Source organism: Trachemys scripta, chromosome 20 (assembly GCF_013100865.1).
Source record: "Trachemys scripta elegans isolate TJP31775 chromosome 20, CAS_Tse_1.0, whole genome shotgun sequence".
NCBI classification, from domain to species: domain Eukaryota; kingdom Metazoa; phylum Chordata; order Testudines; family Emydidae; genus Trachemys; species Trachemys scripta.
This window is the reverse complement of record NC_048317.1, coordinates 12,166,660-12,187,895: the sequence shown is the minus strand read 5'-3', so window position 1 is coordinate 12,187,895 and position 21,236 is coordinate 12,166,660. Positions and strand designations below refer to the sequence as shown.

General features: G+C 49.1%; 1 protein-coding gene across 3 annotated transcripts; it reads left to right on the top strand.

Moving 5' to 3' along the window:
* Positions 1–590: 590 nt before the first annotated feature.
* Positions 591–20,263, top strand: GMEB1 (glucocorticoid modulatory element binding protein 1). 3 transcript variants are annotated; one of them, XM_034754140.1, is made up of 10 exons: positions 591–612; positions 8,432–8,596; positions 10,323–10,435; positions 11,467–11,591; positions 12,974–13,077; positions 13,621–13,778; positions 15,202–15,330; positions 16,174–16,311; positions 16,919–17,041; positions 18,089–20,263. In XM_034754140.1, the coding sequence occupies exons 2-10, from the start codon at positions 8,469–8,471 to the stop codon at positions 18,790–18,792; spliced, it is 1,722 nt and encodes a 573-aa protein (XP_034610031.1). In that variant the 5' UTR covers positions 591–612; positions 8,432–8,468; the 3' UTR covers positions 18,793–20,263. The 3 variants fall into 3 exon arrangements, with proteins under 3 accessions (XP_034610031.1, XP_034610032.1, XP_034610030.1); XM_034754141.1 differs by lacking the exon at positions 591–612 and adding an exon at positions 4,910–4,943 and having other exon boundaries at positions 10,353–10,435; XM_034754139.1 differs by lacking the exon at positions 591–612 and adding an exon at positions 4,910–4,943.
* The last annotated feature ends 973 nt before the right edge of the window (positions 20,264–21,236 follow it).

The following is a 21,236-nucleotide window of genomic DNA, read 5'->3' as shown; positions in this document are numbered from 1 at the left end:
GTGTGTGTGTACTGTAACGGTAAATTGAAACTCACCACCCACAGCACAGCCCTGCCCCTCTCCCGCGGCTTCACTTCTGTGCCGGGAGCCGGGTGGGTGTCTCTGAATCTATGTAAACGTGGATTGGGCGGCCCCTCCCTTGCCCAGCCATCTCCTTTGTCCTATGCGGGGTCAGCACAGGTATCTCTGTCCCTGCACAACTTATCTACCTACAGCCCTCCCTAGTACAGGGCGAAGTGAGGCACCAGGGTGAATTTCTTCCTCTGTGTCTCATTTTAACCTGCCTCTTCCTCAGTTTGCTGATCCACCCATGGGGCCATGATAGCACAAAGGAGCAGACAGTAAACTATAAATCAGAATAAATGCCTATATATCCAGCACTTTAAAATCATAATAATAATCAGGAGTGGGACAGTCAGGTTCCAGAGAAACCCTTTTTCTGAGTTAACGTTTAGTGCCTGATGCCTATTGAAACAGCAGCTCTTGTTAATTAGCTATTCACTGCAGGCTTCTTTACATCTTCCGCAGATGCTTGGCATGAGCACGACATACATTGGCATGGATGCCCCTTGGCGCCATCGTGTGGTCACGATAAGTTATACGCTGACATAGGTAAGTTGGTACAAATTTACTGGCTTCCGGAGCCTGTCTGAGCCCAAGGGTGTGGCACTGGCCTTTACCACGTGTGACGCCTCCACCGAAAGGAGGCGACACAACGCAAAATCAAAGAGAATGTTGCACTCAAGTCTTAGAGTTTGTCAAATCAAAAACCCACTTAGCAAAGGTTTCCCATGATATTTGTAAACACATGTAGGATCCAGTTGAAACAACGGGTTTAAAACAAATAAACCTTCCCCTGCAGTGTCTGCAACCCAGAGGTGGCAACACAGAGCCCCTGCCTGAACTTGAAAACAAGTGTGAGCAAAGTGAAACTAACGTTCATGGGTTTTCTTTGTCCAAGTGATATAAATGCTGAAAGTGTGGAGCAGGTTGGTATTATTGTGTTTTCTCTTCTTGCTGAGTGAGAAAGGCTGTGAGGGGATTAAAAGACAAGAGGGCTTGATTCTGATGCTGGCTGAGATGCACCTAGATGCTCTTTACATTAACTTTGCACCTGCTAGTGTTCTGGGCCAGGCCAGACCCTGCCTGGTTCAAGGAGTCTGGAGCAGCCTCAGGGACCCAGAGTCCTCTATGCCACCAGCAGCTGAGACTAGTCAGAGCCCAAGGCACTCCAGTCACCCCCCTCCCCTGACACGCCAACACCCACTCTAGGAGCTGCAAGAGGGCCGCACAGAGCCATTCCGTCCACTTCATGCTGGCTGGGAAACCCAGTCTCTCAAGGGTGGGACTGAAGGATATTGGTGCAACGAGCGGAAGCTACCACAGCTACTGACTTCAGTTCTGGGCCAGATTTTCAAAAGTGCTCCACCGCCCACCTGCAGATTGCTCCTTTAGAAACACGGCCACTTATTTTGGTGCCTAAAGGAGCTGTTTTGAAAACCTGGCTCTAAAACACTCCTGAAAGGAGAACCAGGTCTGCTGTGCGCTATGAAATCCATGTCAGGCCTTGCATACTTCCAAGCCTCATTTCCATACATTGGGCGTTTTTAAAAACAGGCCCTCCAACCTCATGTCTCCTTGTCATTCCTTACTGAACCCAATCTTGCCCAAAATCTCAGAATATTTGGGATGTGTGTGCAGGCCCCTGATCTCCATCTTTCCCTCTGGAATGGGAAGACGCAGCCTCCTGTTTTGAAACCCTTAAACTCCTGGGCAACGCTGGGCGGGGTGACTCAGCCCCTCATCCTTGCCCACATCAGGCTCTGTGCCGTTTGCTGCATGTGGCTCTTTCAGAGGAGACCTTACAACCTAAGGTCTTTTCTGCTCTGTGCAGGCAATAAGGAATTGATGATGGTGCTTCTCATAAGAGCAGGAGGCACTCGCACTGTCACGCAGGGTGCTGTGGGACAGGTGGCTACTGCTCTCCACCCCAAAGGTAGCTGCATTTCAGTTGTGCTGTACATGGCTGATGAGGCACTTTGGGAGAAAAGGTGTCATAGAAATGTGAAGTGTTATTGGGCTCCTGTTTCTAATCAAGCCTATGTTCAACTGTCTGCCAAATATGAAACAGGCATATTCTTCTGGGAGGGGTCATTAATGCCTTAACATATAAGGAGATGGTATCTGGCCCAAACGTTAGCTAAGTGGAAGTCTGCGGTGGCAACCAGCCATTAGGCTGACATCTATGCCCCGTTTGCATCAAACGGAGCAGTTCACAGAGCCCAGCATGCAATGCTCCCCATCTTGATTTCAAGTATCAGAGGAGTAGCCGTGTTAGTCTGAATCTGTAAAAAGCAACAGAGGGTCCTGTGGCACCTTTGAGACTAACAGAAGTATTGGGAGCATAAGCGTTCGTGGGTAAGAACCTCACTTCTTCAGATGCAAGAGGAAGAAGAAGTATTGCATTCTTCAGATGCATCTGAAGAAGTGAGGTTCTTACCCATGAAAGCTTATGCTCCCAATACTTCTGTTAGTCTTAAAGGTGCCACAGGACCCTCTGTTCCATCTTGATTTGAAAGGCTTAAGTACAAAGGCTACAAGTCCTAGCATGCAACAGTCCTGTGTATGTTAAGAAATCGAGCCAGGGCTCAGCAGTGGGTCTCCTTGGAATCATAAAATATCAGGGCTGGAAGGGACCTCAGGAGGTATCTAGTCCAACCCCCTGCTCAAAGCAGGACCAATCCCCAGACAGATTTTTGCCCCTGATCCCTAAATGGCCCCCTCAAGGATTGAACTCACAACCCTGGGTTTAGCAGACCAATGCTCAAACCCCTGAGCTATCCCTATACGGCTAGTATAGACTGGGCTGAACCATTTTCAGCACTGTTACTGAACGTGTGATTGAGACTCAACGGCAAAGGAGTAATTTCCTAGTGTAGACATGATTTCAGTGGCCTAGGCCCAGGCCCAAAGTCCTAGTGTGCAATTCTCCTTCTTGAGCCAAGGAGCAGGGGTGAAGTGAGGCTCACAGAGACTTAAGGTTTATATTGATTTGAGTGGATGGCACCTGGATCAAGAGCAAGTATTTTGGGCTGGAACATGGAGCCAACCCAAGGCTACCTAGATGGAGCATTGCATCTTGGCACCTTTAGCCTTGATGGGCTGCACCCAGGGCTGGCCTTCAGGACAGGGTTAGGATGCCAAATCAACATTTAGGGAGGGGGCCACATGGTGCAGCTGACCAGCCGATTGGTGTATTTGATCCGTCACTCTGGCAATTTTTTGTTGCTTAGCTGCTCAAGGCAGCAAACCATGTAGGGTTGGCCCTGACTGCAATTATATAAAGGCTGAAAGGCAGTATGCCTGGACTGCATGAAACTGCAGTCTGCGTGGCTCTTAAGGGTGCCAGCCCTGCACTTCTGCAGGGGCCCTGTCAGGGGTCATGACCCCTTCCCATCTTCCTCCACATTCATTTGAGCCTCAGTCTTGTCCTCATCTAGAGCCCGTTTTTAGGCAGAATAGCCAGGATCCCTTCTTATAGTCCTATGGGAGGAGACAGGCCAAACAGCAGACATGGCTGAGTGAGGGGCAGAGCTGCCCACGTTGGATAACTGCCTCTCAGCTGAGCAGTCTCCCACCCCCATTTGGGTTTTTTTGGTGGGTGGGAATGTGACTAAAGAACAGACGATATACGTTAATTATTTTTAAACCAGGAAAACAATTCATTCCTAGCTCGAGACGAATCCAGACCAGAGCTGCTTCGCCAAGGCCTATGGGGCCTCTGCCCTCATCCTCCATTCAGGGCCACTCTCAGGTGGTTGCAATGATGAGTTTGGGTGGCAGCCCTCAGAAATCCTCGGAAAGCCAGAGTCTCAAGCCAAAAGCCTTAGAGGAACAGGTTGGCCGTAGTGAGGACATCCCCATGGACAACACCTGCCTTGGTGTCTGAACCCCCTACAAGTGCAGGCTGGCTGAGCACGTGGGCACCAGGCCGGTGTCATGCTGACACCCGCCTCCTCCCCACCCTCTCCCTAAGAGTGCTTGAACCAGCAACCCACATGTGCAGAGTCACATGGCGGGGACAGGGAAGGGGAGATGCTCCGCTGAGGAGAACAGGGGTCCTGGGCCATCCCCCTAGAGGCAAGACAGGTCTCAGGTGCGGGTGACCCCCAGGATGATGGGGATGACCCCCTGGGGGGATGAGATGGAACCCCCCAGGCAGGGTTCCCACGTGATCGCCCTAGGGGCGAGGTGTGGGGTGAGGGTGCCCCCCGTGGGGACCTGCACCCCCCAAGGCAGGGTTCCCACAGGATCACCCTAGGGGCAAGGTGTGGGGTGAGGGTGCCCCCCCAGGGGGACCTGCACCCCCCAAGGCAGGGTTCCCATGTGATCGCCCTAGGGGCAAGGTGTGGGGTGAGGGTGCCCCCCAGGGGGACCTGCATCCCCCAAGACAAGGTTCCCACATGATCACCCTAGGGGCGAGGTGTGGGGTGAGGGTGGCCCTCGGGGGACCTGCACCCCCCCCCCAGGCTGGGTTCCCACGTGATCTCCCTAGGGGCAAGGTGTGGGGTGAGGGTGGCCCTCGGGGGACCTGCCCCCCCCAGGCAGGGTTCCCACGTGATATCCCTAGGGGCGAGGTGTGGGGTGCGGGTGGCCCCCAGGGGTGCTGCCCCCCCAAGGCAGGGGTCCCAGCTGATCGCCCAGGGGGCCGGCCTGGAGGGGGCAGCACCCCGGGGACCCGGCGCCTTTCGAGAAGGGGGGGCACCACAGCCCCCAGAGCGCAGCACAGCCGGCTGAGGCAGTAGACAGGAGTAAATGGTCCGCGGCCCCTTTAAGACAGGCGGCGGCCGGAAGTGCTGGCCACCGAGTGCTGTCGCGAGCGCGCCTGCTGCGCATGCTCATTCCTCCCCTCCCCCAGCCCCTGACTCGGCCGTTCGGAGACGGTAAGGGACGGAGGGCGCCGCGCTACGGGAGCCGGGAGGGGCCAGGCCCGGACGCGGAGTGCGGGGGGGGTTCGGCCGCAGGGGGAGGGGGAGCCCCAGAGCGCGCCGCCGCCGTACGTGCCGCCGCCGGGAGAGGGACGTCGCGCCGCCGCGGGGGGGGAAGGGGGGCTGAGTGGCTGCGTCCGCTCGGCGCCCGCCCGCCTGCCTGGAGCGAGGGGCGGGAGGAGGGGAGGCCACACCCCCTCCCCAGGGGAGCCCCGCCCCTGGCCCCTGCGCGGGGGCACAGCTGGGCGGGGGGGGCTGGGCCCCGACCATCCTTTGGGGCGGGGAGGCTTTGGGCCCTGCCCCCCCCCCCGGGGGTCTCATAGGTAAAGGGGGTTGGTGACCTCTGACCCCTCCCATCCCAACCTTTTCAGGGGAAGAGGGCTGGTGACCTCTGACCTTTCGGGGGGGGAGGTGGTGGCCGCTGGCACGTGCCCTCCCCACTCAGTTGTCCAAGGCCACAGGTAGCATCTGGGGGAGTTTGTGCTGCCTGAGCCCTGCCCCGCCAGCCGCGGGGGAGGGGGTTGGTGGGGCAATCGTGAGAAAGTTCCTGCCCCCTTCTCCTCTTGCACTACTCACGGTGAAGAGGAAATCTGGGATGTGTATGTCCGGCCAATACCTTCTGCTCCTCCTTCCCAGCCAGCACGCCATAGACCGACCCCACACACACACGCTGACCAGGGGTCAGTGCAGCTCGGGCCCTTTGGACACCTGACTCTGAAGGTGGCATCCCACTTTCTCCAGTCCCTATGGGATGATGGGGACGCAGGGGTGGAGGGAGGGTCTCATGCTCTCTGAGTTCCTGACGGCCGTGGGTAAGGGGTTGTTAGGGTGGAGACTCGCCCCATCTCATCTTCAGTGTGAAGGTAGTTTTGGGGGACAGCCATGTGCCTGTTGTCTACTGGCCGTGCAGGTGTGAAGGGGGCTGGGCATCCTCAGACCACCTGTGTGTTTAGATTATTGAGGCCTTGGGGGAGGTAGGGGGTTGGGCCTTTTGAATCCCTAGTGGTTACACCAGACTGGAGAGTGAAAGGTATGTGTATAGTGGGTGAATGCAGTGCTCTGTTCACCCCAGACATGGGTGTTACCCTTATGACCTTGACTACAGATGGATGAGCGGTGGCTGGGTGGGTTGAGTCCTGTGTTCTCCTGATGCTGAAAAGGTGACTGGTCTCATGTTCTGGGACCGATAAAAAGTGTGAGTATGTCCTCCATACCCAGGACAGGTGAAGGATCTTGCACCATGTTCTCTTAACAGCCAAAAAATGAAAGGAGTGTGGGGTCTCACCCTCCAAAGCCTGACTACTGAACGGTGACTATTTTAGGGCTTGTGCACCTCCATATGGAGGGGTGAAGGATGAGACATTTCTAATACTGTGGCCTTGGCTGCAGTGGGATGTGTGAACACTTAAAGAGGGAATGTTATGCTGAGTTTCATAAATCCAGCCCTAGACGCCACTAAACATTGGACCCAAGAATATACAGCCTCTGATGTGTAGTAAGTGAACTACAGAGAGTTGTATTGTTCCCATGGGACCAAATGTGCCTGTATTTCAGGCACACAAGATGCGAAAGAACAAATATCAGGTTTAGGACTCTGCCATTCCTAGGGCATTTACAGTGCTGAATGGGGACTGCAGATACAGTTCAATTGTACGTATTCCAGGTCCAGAAGCAACTGAACGTAGCCCTCTCAGGAGACTTCACTGCAGATTTGTCTTGTCTGAGCCCAAGTGACTCATCTTCCTGGTAACATCTGACACTAGGTGCTTTGAGATGCTATGACGCTCCCAGAGTTCCCTCTGACAGAGACTGCAGATCCGATTTCCCCCTAGACACAGACAAGACCAACCTAAGCCAAGGAAATATTGAAAACAAAGGAGAACTGATTTGATAGCTAGATCCTGCCATATTCTCCTTGAGCAATTCTGAGTTGGCCATCCCAGGCAGCCACAACCTTACTGGGCCATTTGTCCATTGGCCACATCATGTTTCTATTCCTTGCTTCGTTCCGGGTCGCTTCTCTGCCATGTTCTGATTGGTCCCAAAGCACACTGCAAATCTGAACCAGGATAACTAGTCTGTCTGTCTGAAGCAGGGATGTGTGCTTTTGTTTAGGTCGGCGCATAAGCAAAGGTTTTCTTGGTAAGCTGTGCCTTACATTTGGACCTTAGACTTGCCTGATCTCATCTGGCAAGGAATGCCACAGCTGGAGGTCTGCCACAGCTGGAGGTCTGCCACTGAGAACACTGCCTCCAGCAACCCAATAATGTAAACCTGGGTCTCTCTGTGAGGAGGGACAATTAATGACGTGTACACATACATGGGGGCTATTCCAGATGGCAGGAGGTGCAGAGGAGAAGGTTCTCGTATCAAGGACGGTGAGACTGGGGAAGAGCAGAGAGGAGGCCAGCTAGACAAGACGAGGTAGAGAAATAGACATGGTGTCTGAGACAGACTGGTGGAAATCTGTGGAGGGTTTTAAAACCAAGGAGAACAATCTTGAACTGGAGCCTGGATTACTTCAAATAAATTACATAATGTGTTATCCTCTCTCCATGCTTTTTAGGCAAGGATAATAATAATAAAAAAAGCAGTTAACTCCTCCGGTAATAAAATTACATGTATATTTTTCCATGTGAGCACTAGAGAATATTCCAGCAAAGCACAACAAATACTCAAGGTGCTTTCAGTAAAACACTCTGAAGATCTTTACTCCCATCCCTCCTCAACTCGTCTTTGATGCTACGATCAGTCTTACATTTATGCTTGCATGCAGTGGGGAAAGATCTGGCCGGTGCATTTGTCTGGTAATAAAAGATTATGGCATCAGAATGCCTGCTAGGAATCTTGCAATTAAGGAAAGGAGGAAATTAGCCCCATCTTAGAAACCCGTCTCCCAGCACACTCATGTCTGCTGCTAAGACCAAGCATGTGGGCTAGTGCTGACGCTGACCTGGCTGGCCCTGATTTTGCAATGTTTGGTTCTGAAACTACACTGTACAGGTAATTGCACTCTGCATTCTGTCTGCTGTTAAAATGTTTGTGAATATGGTACTGTGGGGTTCTGTTTTTTGTCTCTCGCTGATGCCAGATCTAACTGGTCTCAACTGTCTGCTCTGCAAGTTGAGAGGTACGCTCTCTGGCATATACATGCCCATCATCAGACGCCCAATATCCCCTTCTCTTTCATGGCACCTGTTGCACTTCAGTTTGCTTCTGCAGCATGGAGTTTTATCAACAACTAGTGCTCCCCTTCACCTGCTCAGAGATTGAGAATCGTTCTTCTGTAAGCGTCTCAGCTCCCACTAGTCCAATATCATTTTGTTAACTGCAGCAGGACTGCTGGCGACAGTTGCTTTTCCATTTTGACACCATAGAGCATTCTTGTTCTTCCCCTGAGAGTGAGACCAGGGTAAATAGCTGCCTCTGCTTGTCCGCTACAGCCCGCTTGCCACCCAGCCCTTTGACTGCATGTGAGAAATGGCAAATGCCGAAGTGAGCGTCCCTGTGGGGGATGTGGTGGTTGTACCAAGCGAAGGAAATGAAGGGGAGAACCCGGAAGATACCAAAACCCAAGTGATACTACAGCTACAGCCAGTGCAACAGGGGTGAGTGATCCATGTAGCTTTGCCTGTTCTAGACTATTGACACGCATGTGGGTGCACAGGTGTGGGAAGGGGGTATGTTTGCAATGTGGCTAATCTCATGTATGTGATCCAAGGCATGTCCATTTTCAGCATGCTCTTTAAGGGGTACTTCTGAAAGGGTTATACTTTGATTGAGTCTGTTCTGCAAGCCTTAGAGGGAAAGAGAAATTATAACTGATTAAAACGTTAACCTCTAACAATGACCTAAAGTCGTTCACATACATACTAACGTAATGACTTTAAGATTCAATATCTTGGGAATTCCCAAGCTAGAAGCAAGCCCTGGGTGTCTCAGAGGGAAGCTGAGAATCCCTCCCCTTTGCAATGGTTAGGAACATAGGAATTGCCATACCGGATCAGATTTGTGGTCAGATCTAGTCCAGTACCCTGTGTAACAATGGCTAGTACCAAGTATTTCAGTAGAAGGTGCAAGAAATCTCCATAATGAACAATTACCGAACAGCCTGTCCTTAGGGGAAGTCTTTTCCTAACCCCAAGCAGAGATTGGTTTATGCCATGAATCATGATGGTCTATGTCCCTTATTTTGTAATCCTAATCTGTGTAATTGGATTTTCTCATTAGACATATATAGATGTTTGATCCTTTTTTGAATCCTGCTCAGCTCTCCGATTGAATGTTTTGTAGCCATGAGTTCCACAGATTAATTATGTTATGTTTAAAATAAAGTTATAATACTTCTGCTTCTAGTCCTAATGGGTCATGAGATATTAGACCTTAAACTTGTCATTGTTCGAGGACTAAATACTGCTCCGTCTATTTTAGTTTGTTCTATTTGGGGTCACATACTGGGCCCGCCACTATGGTATCTGAGCTTTGGGCCAGTGTAATTATAGGACAGGGGAATTTCATGTTCCCTAGTAGTTTGTTGGTTTTTTTTAATGGCCGCTCAGGGGTATGAATGTTAAAACAACGCCTGGGGAGATAGATTAATGAGCCGCATGCAGTTGAGCCAGGCAAAGGGGCATGATAAGTGCAGTTGATCACATGGAAACCACCACCTATGTGATAATGTAACTATATCGACATACACAAGCGTCTGTTCCTGCTTTGGCATCCCCTACTGTGAAATATAATAAAGCCGGGGTGCTAAATGTTGGCAGCTGCAATAGATGGCAGTGTATTATGGTACCCTGCATTGATAGTCTCTTTCTAAAGGGACAGATGACTTCCACCAGTTACATGCCTTTTAATCAATAAATATATTGTGAAAAACATTTGTACAACATGAACTGGGATGTTACATGCATAAAACTCAGAACATTAAAAGTGCAGATTTATACAACAAGTAACTCTGTCCCTTTGCCTGTCGGCATGACAACTGAATCTTTCAGTCTGTGATCACAAGGATATACAGTGATGCAAAATGCCACATGTGTATATCTGAGGTGGTAGGCAAAGTTGCAGTATAAACGTAAAGCAGAGAATTGACAGTTTTACTGGTGGAGCAGTCTGGGGGTGGGGAGTGTAGCATTGGTAACAGCTATGCATGTTTCAATCCCTGGTCCTATTACTCAGTATTTATATCTGAACCCTCTCCCCTCCCCTTCCCCCCCCCCCAAGTTTGTAAAACAAAAGATTTTGTCCCTAAGGGACAAGTAAGCAAAAAAATGAAATGAGGTTTTTAACCCTGTGCTATGAATCTTAATTTTTCCGTGATTTATATAGTTTGTTTATCGATGGACACTTTTACAACAGGATTTACGAAGAGGGCTCTGAGACCAGTGCCGCTGTGGTGGCTGTAGAAACACATACCATACACAAACTAGAAGAAGGGATTGGTAAGTTTCTTTTTGGTGTGGGCATAAACATGTCTCCTTCAGAATGACTTACAGTTTGATTTGCACCTTTAATACACTGGGGTTCTCTCACCACTGGGATTGGCAGTTGGGGATGTTGTTTCCCCAGGACGTGGAGTGCATTGTCTTGGGGTGTTCCCACCTGGATCACCAGTGCTATAGTTGACACTAGGACTCTAAATACTGGGGGTAAAATCCTGGCTCCAGTGAAATCAATGGCAAAACTTGCATGGGTTTCAGTGGAGCCAGGAATTCACCTTGGAGGCCTTCTTGGTACACAGGTGCTAGTGTCTGTGTACTAGAACGGCAGTTGTACAGTGTTTGTGTGAGCAGGGAATCCCAACAGGAACTGTTTGAGCATCGGCGCCAGTCCCTGTCAAACAGTTGGCTTCTTGCTTTGTATGGATTGATACAGGTTAAGGGTTTGGGTTATATAATGAGCTGAGCATGCTGGCTCTGCAGTGTTCCCTGCCAGTCCAAGGGGCAAGAGCCTGGGGGAAGTTCTCTCAGAATCACACAGTGGATCTTGGCTCTAGCATTCTGCCCCTTCTCTGTGTGTGGATCTCCCATTGACGTTAGTAGAAGATCAGCACCTGCACGGAACAGGCTTTTGGAGCAGAGACCCACTGCTTAGATACCAGAGCAGAACATTGTCCTATGTCTTAAATTTAAACTGAGATTTCCAGCGTGACAGGACGTGGTTCTACTTACTGACCCTTGGTGACCTTTCTGAGTGCTTGCGTTGGATGCATTTTGCTAGCAGTGGTGATCACTTCAGACAGATTCTGCTAATATCTACGTTTTTCTTTGGGTGTCACCATTTAGAAGGAAGTCACCTGCTGCAGGAGAATGGACCCTTTAGCTGCACTGGCTTTCTGGGGCTGGGAAGGATAAGAGGCGTATTGCTGAATTAGGAAGTGTCCTACTCGCGAAACTGGACGTTCACATCTCTGCCTTTGTGATTTGAGCTCCCAATAATGAAAATCTCATGTTATCCATGCTTCTGCCTGCAGACCCCAGCACCATTGAAACCAACGAGGAAATTGAGATTGCCTACCCCATCACCTGTGGGGAGAGCAAAGCCATCCTCCTCTGGAAGAAGTTTGTCTGTCCAGGAATTAATGTCAAGTGCGTCAAGGTAACTTGTTTGCTATAGAGTAGCCCGATTTCATTTGTCAGATCCCCTCTCTGAAGCTGGGACTGTGGCAGGTCTTCTTCTTTCTTCCAGTGTATTTTATTCTCTCTCTCTCTTTCTCAATTTCATCTGTCTCGCTACACTGGAGTTTGTTAAATTTGCTTTGGCAGCATGGAGGGCTACAAACATGGGAGTTGGTTTTTGTCTCTGTAAGAGGCAAGACCATGAGCAGATTTTCAGGGAGAATCTCAGGGTGGAGGGTTCTCAGCCCCATTTTCTTTCTGAGTCGCTATTGATCCCTGTTTAAAGTCCTGCTTTTTCTTTCTTTTCTTCCATCACATTCCCTTGGAGCCATGTTGTGATGGTTTCTAGGGGTACGCAGGACTGTGTGTGTGTGAGAGAGACTTGCTGGTGCTTAACTGGGCATCAGCTCCTTGATACCAGGAGTCTGTTAGCTGTCCAGACAATCTCCTCAGGGCTCTGCCAGCCCTCACTTTGCCTTGCAGGTTAACAATAGGTGTATCTGAGCCCCTCTGAAACCATGTCCTGTAGTATCCAGCCCCTGCCTATGGATACTCACAGAAAATACCAGGTGAGCTGTCCCCAAAGGAACAGGGCTCACACCAATTTGATTCAGCTGAGGGTCAGCTCCAATATAACATCACAGCACTGAGATATATTTATAGAGAAAAAGGTCTGTGTGTTATCAAAGGCTGAGATTTAAGAGAGAGTGAGTAAGGATAACGGAAACAGAAATAATTTTGAAAATTAAGATTGGATGTTTTTCTAAAAGCTCGGCTCTAGGAATTATTTCGGGGAAGTTCTATGGCCTGTGTTAGACAGGAAGTCAAACTAGACGATCACATTGGTCCATTCCGGCCATGGAATCTGTGAATCTATGAGTAAATGGGAGCAACTACCACTGGCTTCAAAGGTAATTGCACCTGCTTATGGCAGGAATATTGTTCATGGACTGTAAAACTACCTTTAAGGCAGCATTGAAAAGTGCTAGGGAAAGTGCTTTGGGCTTGATCTGCTTGGGCCACCTGCTGAAAAGTCATAGAACATCCTTGTAAATGTGCTGGATTTTCTTTTACATTGGTATCAAATCACATGCTTCTGGGTGTAAAATGATCTCTAGGAAGGGGTTCAGGAAGGAACCACTCCCAATAGCTACCCACTATTGCATTGCCGGTTAAATACCTTATTGGGAGGAAGCGGTTTCCTTCAACTGAAGCTACTGCTCGAGACAGGATATTGGGCTAGAAGAACTGACCAATGGTTTCTGGTTGTGGAGTGTCCTAATGTAAAGTAACGTTCCCTCCTGGTTTTGTTGATCTGTCCTTCTGCCTGGCTGAATTCTTTGTTGTTGTTGTGTTTTATAGTTTAATGACCAGTTGATCAGCCCTAAGCACTTTGTTCACTTGGCTGGCAAGTCTACTCTGAAGGACTGGAAGAGAGCCATTCGCCTTGGAGGAATCATGTTGAGGTACGATTGTCCACCATGGTAGCCAGCTTCAGCACTTCCTCAGTGCAGCAATAGAATCCTGTGCAGACATTTCATCTGCCTCTGTGTCATCAATACATGCCAGTTAAATCTCTGATCAAGAAAAAGGGGATGGAACAGCAGATCCCTTTTAATGTGGATGGCCAGCAGCTTGCAGGACCTTTAGGGTGAAATCCTGGCCCCACTGAAGTCAATGGGAGTTTTGTCATTACTTCACTGGCAGCAGGATTTCACCGTACGTCCCAGAGATTATGTGGTGAACATATACAGGTAGGGTTGTATGGTATTTAATGGGGTATAAGGGTACTGTCACACGGCCAGAGCCGTGTATACAAAGTTGGAGAATGGAGACACGAGGGCCACTGTTTTTCAGTTAAGATCTTCTGGGGGACTCGTGGGGGCACATGGGTTTCTTGTTCTTCCTCCTCCCCATGTGGTCATAGCTGTCCCTCTGACCTGTTGGTTTCTTCAGGCTGAGATCCAAGCTGAGTTCACTGCATAGTTCTCTCCCCATTCTGTGCACAGGAAGATGATGGACTCTGGGCAAATTGACTTCTACCAGCACGACAAGGTTTGCACCAACACCTGTCGAAGCACCAAATTTGATCTCCTGATCAGCAGTGCCAGAGCACCAGTGCCGGGGCAACAGACAAGTGTGGTGCAGACGCCCACATCAGCTGATGGTAGGGGACAAAGCCAGCTAGAAATGCCGTGTGTTACCCTGTAGCACTTCCCTCCTGCCTCTTGCTCCCTGAGACTGTCCAGTTGTCTCTGTTTGTTTTCTGTGTGCAATGTCCTAATGCAGTGCGCCACCACCTCTCTCATGTTGCGGTCCCATATCTCAGATTACTTTTTACTTGCCCCCAAGGTGTTTCAAAAGATTCCTGGGAGGGGTGAAGCTTCCTGTTGCATCTGCTGGAAGTGGGGATCAGTGGGATCTAGCAATGAACTGTACACTGTAAGGTTCGGGGTGGGGAGCAGCCAGCAATGCACTGGTGGTGGATGTAGACAGCTTTGGGACCCAACGGAAAACTGCTGGTAACTGACCTCTTGGCAATCTCTGTTCTAAAGTACTTGGGTGTGGAACACAAAACAGCTCATGAAAAAACACTTGAAAGACACCTGCTTGCAGTGGTTTTCCTGACGCATGTCCTATTTGCAGGCCTATTAGAGGGTCATGTGAAAGGGAGTATATTGGATTTCTGGTGGGCTCAGACATATATTGGATGAGTCTTTTTACTCTGAAAAATAAACAAATGGAATATTTAAAACCCCAGCCAGCCAGGATCCGGCTCCCACTTCTACCTCTGGCAGCGTATTTCCACCTGTAGCCTTACCAGTTTGTCCTGTTTTCAACATGCTGTAGCTGGTAACCCTACACCTTGGCTTTTGGTACCATTTACATACATGATGCATGGCTTCTGCATTGGTGCTGCCATTTCAGGCTGGTACTCAGAATAAAAATGAAAAACAAAAGTCCTTCCAAGTTTAATGTTGTTTAGAAAGTCAACGAAGCAGTTACTCTGGGTGGAGACTTTGAATGACCAATAGCATTTTAACTATGAATGCTGATAAGGCTGGTCAAATCTCATACTTCGGGACATAAGTCAATCTTTTGCAGAGGTCAGGAAGGAGATTTCCTCCCCTTGTACATTATCATACAATTGGCTAGGTTACTGTCCTCTAAGTCTGAAGTGACAGCTAGTGTGTGAGGTATGATGCCAGTCGTGATAGACCAGTGCTCTGATCCGATATGGACAGTCCTATGTTCCCAATGTGACAAGGCAGGGAAATGACTGACCAATTTGCTCCTTAAGTTCCCTCCTTTATTGTGATCCCTTCTGCTACTTTTACACCAGGATGGGTCTCTGGTTAACTCTTTGGACGGGGAGCGGCTTTCCATCCACAAACCCTAGTGCATTTCATAGATATGGTTCCACTGACAACAAACAACATCTGCTTTTCGCTAGTATGGTTTATAGGTACAAATAGCCTGGCAGAGAGTGAAAAACACTGGGGGAGTGGAAAGTAAAACTGCTGATTGGAGCGTAAAATTCCTGGTGCCGTCGAGAGAGCTGAAGCCTCCTCTTCTGGATCCTTTTGCAGGGAGCATCACCCAAATCTCATTGTCTGAGGAGAGCATGGAGGAGGGGATTGAATGGAACTCTGCTCTGACGGCTGCTGTCACCATGGCCACCGAGGAGGGCATCAAGAAGGACACAGAGGAGATTTCGGGTAAGTTCATACTGTCTTTTGGCTATTCTCCGCCACCCGTCCACATTTTCCGAGTGAATTTAAGGCTGATGAAAGGTTCCAGATTTACAACCTGGGAGACGAACGTCCTCAGAACAGGTATGACATAGGCAGCAGTAGTGCAAGTTTCCCCTCTCCCCTGCAAACACACACAGTGCCCCCTACTGCAAGAAGGGGGTGAGTTCAGTCTCTAAAGCCCATTCAGTCCTTGGCCTGTCTGCTGAGATGACCAAGCAGGTCAGTTAGTGCCTGTTACGATATGGGGGCTCTTTATGAAATAGACCCCCAGCCTACCAGGAACTGGGCAGAGTCCACCCACTCATTTTTCACAGGCCAGTGAACAACTTCAGACTAGTGCCACATTCAGTCGCTATTGGCCATGGCTGGATTCAAACTACTGACCTAGAGGCAAAGCCCTCCATAGCTTATTACCAGTTCTCTGAGCCATCCACTTTCTCCCTGCACTATTGTTACAGGTGCTTTACTGGCCCTCCTCATACCTGTCCAGAAGCTTAGGCAGAATTCCCCAGGACCATAGACTCTGTATCTTGTGCAGACAGGCAGAGGTAGTGAAGCACTGCTCTTAAAGTCCTAAGCTGTATGAAAGTCCTCACTAGTGATGTTTACTTCCCAGATCCATTTTTTTTTTGTTTCTGTTTTTTGCATGTCATGTCCGCCCTGATGGCCAGATTAGAAGCCGGCTTCCAAAGTTACTGCTGCATGACAGCGCGCTGCTCTTGGAACGGTTTTAATGTAGCCTTGCGGGAAAATGCCAAATGCTTGTACGTGTCGAATTCTTCTCCCTCCTGTCTCTTCCTGTGCCAGAGGACACGCTGATGTTCTGGAAAGGAATAGCTGACGTGGGGTTGATGGAAGAGGTCGTCTGCAACATCCAGAAAGAGATCGAAGAGGTGCTGAAAGGTGTTCAGCAGAGGCTCGGCCAATCTCCCTTCCAGATCACAGGTGGGTGGGAGGCCGGCAGCCTCTGTGTTGATATTAAAGGATTATAGAAAAAGTGGCTATGGTCAGAGACGGGAAGGGAAAATTGGCCCTTTCCTACTCACAAAATCCTTTCCTGGCGTCACATTCTCTTTTTAGTTACACCCATGTTTTGTTTTGGTCTTTTTCATTCACCTTTGGGCAGATAGATGACAGTTTCAGAAAGTCGTATGTAATGGAAAAACTTGTGCAACCTTCACTATTGCTGGAGCGCTAATGACACTGCCAGCATTATGGGCAGGAAAATTGTAGGGGGTGGTCTAACAGCGTATTTGCATATACAGATGATGCTTTAATTTGCAGCTATTGAGAGCTGCTTGAGCAACGGGTCTTTGTTTTATTTATTTTGATATGAACAGAGTTGTTCCATCTTTGGATCTCCCTGGGGTTGGGAATGCCCTCCCCAGCCAGCACTCCTGGAATTGCACACTGGAAAAATTAAGAACTTTTAATAGAAAGCACTAGAGGATTTTAGGCATGCTAAATAAATCTCACCTGCCTGGCTCCTTGACTGGAAGCTCAGGCTGTCTAAGGAATTTTAGGCACTCACACATGTGGGGTTTCCTTGCAGATGCCGCAGTCCTGAATAATGTGGCCCACACTTTTGGCCTGATGGACACAGTCAAGAAAGTTTTGGACAACAGGAAAAGCCAAACAGAGCAGGGAGAAGAGCAGTTTCTTTATACTTTAGCAGGTATGGTCAATGCCTGGGAAATTCTTTGTTAGTGAAACCTGGTGTCCCATCACAGCTCTCATGCGCTTTCCTATTTGACTTTGAACAAATGCAAAACAATACGTTACTCCCTTTATTTAAAACCTAAATTTGCCTTTTTTTTCCATACACCAGCATGCAACTGGTGTGTTATCCTGTGTCACTGCAAATTATTGACATACTACATCATGAAACACGTGCACTTGAATCTCCATCCATTCTAGGGATCAGGTAGGAATCCCCCAAAGTCCCTTGTGTAGCAATGAGCCGTTGGCCAGGGGTGTTAGGGAGTGTGTAGTATTAGGTATGCCCTCTGCTGAGGGAAGGATACTGGCCTTGCTGGACTTCTGGTCTGCTTCACTATGGCTGATGCTTCCTCTTCTTATTTTCAGCGATATCCCCCAAAGATCCTTATCTGAGCTCTGTTTGTGCTAGAGACCCAGCTTTGAGAGTGGCCTTGGGACTCCCAGTCCCTGCGACAGCTCATGAACGCCATCCATCCTGAGATGGCACCCAACCGAGCTCAGGAGATGGCACTCGCTGTCGCGGTCTCTCCTAGCTGGAACAGGCCTGTGCAGCAATGGCACCCATCTTCTCGGCAGTGAGAACAAGGCTGTGAGCAGAGAAGTAGAGGTAGATCACCCACTCCAGAATGAGGAGACAAGGGGAATCCCAAGGACCTTGGTCCTTAATTCTCCATCGCATTGCACCTTGTGCAGCCATTTACACAAATGCAATGTGTGGGTGTAAAAAGCTACCAGCTCAGAAAGGCAGTGTTCTGCTTCCACTCTGCACAGGTGTGAATGGTTGCGGCAGGGCCATAGTCAGTCTGGCCCCGGTCTTGAACAAAGTTTTGTCCGATGTGGATTGAGGAGAAACACCTGATTGGACATCTGAGATGCCTGCTGCAAAATAAATAATACGTGGCACCAGATGTTGCTGATTCTATGGAGTCCCTTTAAGTATCTCCCTCTGTTTTCAGTGACTCAAGCTTTCTCTGAATATGCTGCATTGTCATTCTTCTTGCAGACCTGGAACGCCAGCTGGAGGAGCAGAAGAAGCTCGCCAGGGATCAGAAGATGAAGTCTCAGACGATCCAGAACGTGGTGCTGATGCCAGTCAGTGCTCCGAAACCCCCTAAGAGACCTCGTCTGCAGCGCCCCGCCTCAGCCACAGTCTTGAGTCCCTCCACCCCTGTCCAGCAGCCTCAGTTCACAGTCATCTCACCCATTGCCATCGCACCTATGGGACAGCAATTCTCAGTGGGCAACATTCCGGTGGCAACCATCAGCCAGGGATCCAGCCCAGTGACTCTCCACACCTTGCCATCCTCACAGCTCTTCCGATATGCCACCGTGGTGTCTTCCTCCAAGTCCAGTTCATCTGACACTGTAACCCTTCATCCGTCCTCGAGCTTGGCCCTGCTGAGTTCAGCTGCTATGCAGGACAGCGGTGGGCTGGCTAATGTGGCCACGGTGGTGAACCCTGTGGAACTGGTGGCCATGGAGTCTGGCCTGACCTCTACCATCCAAGCTGTAGAGGGCACCTCAGAAGATGGACAGACCATCATAGAGATAGACCCGGCACCAGATCCTGAAGCAGAGACTGAGGAATCAGAGGGCAAAGCTGTGATTTTGGAAACTGAGCTGAGGACAGAGGAGAAAGTGATGGCAGATGTTGAGGACCATCAGCACCAGGTGCACAATGTAGAGATCGTTGTCTTGGAGGATTAGCAAGGAAGGCAAATCTCATTGGTGGGATGGGTTGTTTTTTGTTTTGGTTTTGGTTAAACTTTTTTATTTTGACAGTCGTCCCGTTCGTTGCCATGGATCTTTTTCATTTTTACAGTCCAAAAACGGGAAAAGCTGGAGAAACATGGAGAGGCCCGAGAAAAGGCTCCATCTCCATGGAGTGATGGACAAAATCAGCCGTTTCTGCAGGGAGGAAGGAGGAGTGATTCTGCAGACCAGAAGGGGAGAGCACCTTTCCTTCCTGAGAGCGCACAGTGATACAGTCCATATTCTCGTTTTTGCCCAGGCTAGGACTATTTTATTTGAGAGAGACTCTCTGGCCAGTAACTGGAGCATTGATCTTACTGCTGGAAGGGGTTGATTATTGCTTTGGGGGAAACAGGTACCTCATTTTTATTTTTTTTCCCAGGGAAGGGAATTCTGTCCAACTCCTCATTATCAACTATGCTGGTATTTTGCTTTTGGCAAGGAAGCAGCAACCCTGACTGTAGCGTTCATTGTCCCCTTTCCCACACCCTGTGGTTTTTTTTGTTTGTTTTGTTTTTTTGCTTTGCTCTCCTTTCCCCTTTCCTGATCTGCTGGCTGCTAAAGTGCTTAAGGGTTCTGTCACCCAAATCCTGCTTCTTCCCTTCCTGGCCTTCTCCCTCCCAGGCCTTGTAAGTTTCTTTGCTACAGGACACTGTTACAAGACACTGCTCGCTTAAGCCTAGTGCGTAAAGGAGAAGAATCAACCCACTGGTAAAAACACAGCCCTCCCTTTAGCATAGCGCTGACCTCCTGGATGTATAAAGCGTGTGTTGTGCTGTTGCTTCCTGGGAGAGCTGGACTCCACGGGGCAGGAGCCCCATCTGTTTATGCCGCACGCTGGAAACTGTACTTGCTAGTTGCTACATGTTGGTGTGTGAGTTTTTTCTTTTTTGCCCTTAATCTATTTGCAGGATTAGAACGGGCATATTATTTTAGCGTTGTGACTGCCTCAGCATCCCCAGTCCCCCCACCACTTCTTTAGTGGGGGGCTCTTTTGTTTCTTTGTGGGGCGAGGAAGGGAAGGAGGGAATCTATTTTTAGTTCAACTGTTGAATTGTGGGGAATTGGGAGGGCTGGGGGAAATCTGCTTGGCTGAAATATATTAAGCAAAACAGTAACAACAGAAATAGACCTGGGGCGGGGGGGGGAGGAGGAGGAGGAGGTGTGTAGTTATTTTATTTTATTTTTTATTTTTTTTTGCATTAAAAGGAAAAATCTAAATGCATCTAGATTATTAATGGGAAGGACTACCGAGAATTTGTTATTTGTATTTTAATAGCACCTCAATCCAGATTGCCCTGTTTTGCCAGGCACTGCACCTGCACATAGGAAATAGTCCATGAATATAGCACTTGCACTGTAAACAAAGGAAGAGAGAAAGGAAATATTATTTATTAGAGACAGACATTAAAGGCCTGATTTTCCACTCGACTGTAGCTTGTCACTGGGTAAAGGGGGTGTATGATGCTACCATTCTGGGTTGGTAGCATTTTATACCCACTCTGCACGGATATAAATAACGTAACGTGCAAGGCAGAGAGAACTGGGCCCTTTGACTTGCCCCTGTTTGCACAGGTGTTCTTAGGCAGAGCTGGTAATTGAACCCAGATCTCCTGAGTCCCAGACCACAGCTTTAACCACCAGATCATCTTGTCACCGTTTCAGGGTTAACCCCGCACCTCCCCCACTCGGGTCTTAAAGGCTTCAGGCTTCCCACCTATTACTTTTCTCAGGCGGAGATCCAGTCTCTCTTCCTCTGTATCTGGGGGTTTAGGCTTGCAGTCTGTCTAAACTTCTCTGTGTTTTCCCCAGCAGTAGTGCTGACCAGGGTCCAGCACCTGTGATTAATCTTTCCCCAGGGGCTACAACAGTGTATACCAGTTAATAGCCAGCCTTCACAAAACAAAATACATTTATTCTGAGGGAGAAAGCATTGCAGAGAAAACACATAAAAAAAACCCAAAGTTCCTAATCACATGCTAAAATCTCACCAGAGATCACCGAAGCCAGCCAAAGTCCTTCTAATCCTTCTGCAAGATCATAGAATCATAGAATATCAGGGTTGGAAGGGCCCTCATGAGGTCATCTAGTCCAACCCGCTGCTCAAAGCAGGACCAATCCCCAACTAAATCATCCCAGCCAGGGCTTTGTCAAGCCTGACCTTAAAAACCTCTAAAGAAGGAGATTCCACCACCTCCCTAGGTAACCCATTCCAGTGCTTCACCACCCTCCTAGTGAAAAAGTTTTTCCTAATATCCAACCTAAACTCTCTCTCTGCAACTTGAGACCATTACTCCTTGTTCTGTCATCTGGTACCACTGAGAACAGTCTAGATCCATTCTCTTTGGAACCCCCTTTCAGGTAGTTGAAAGCAGCTATCAAATCCCCCCTCATTCTTC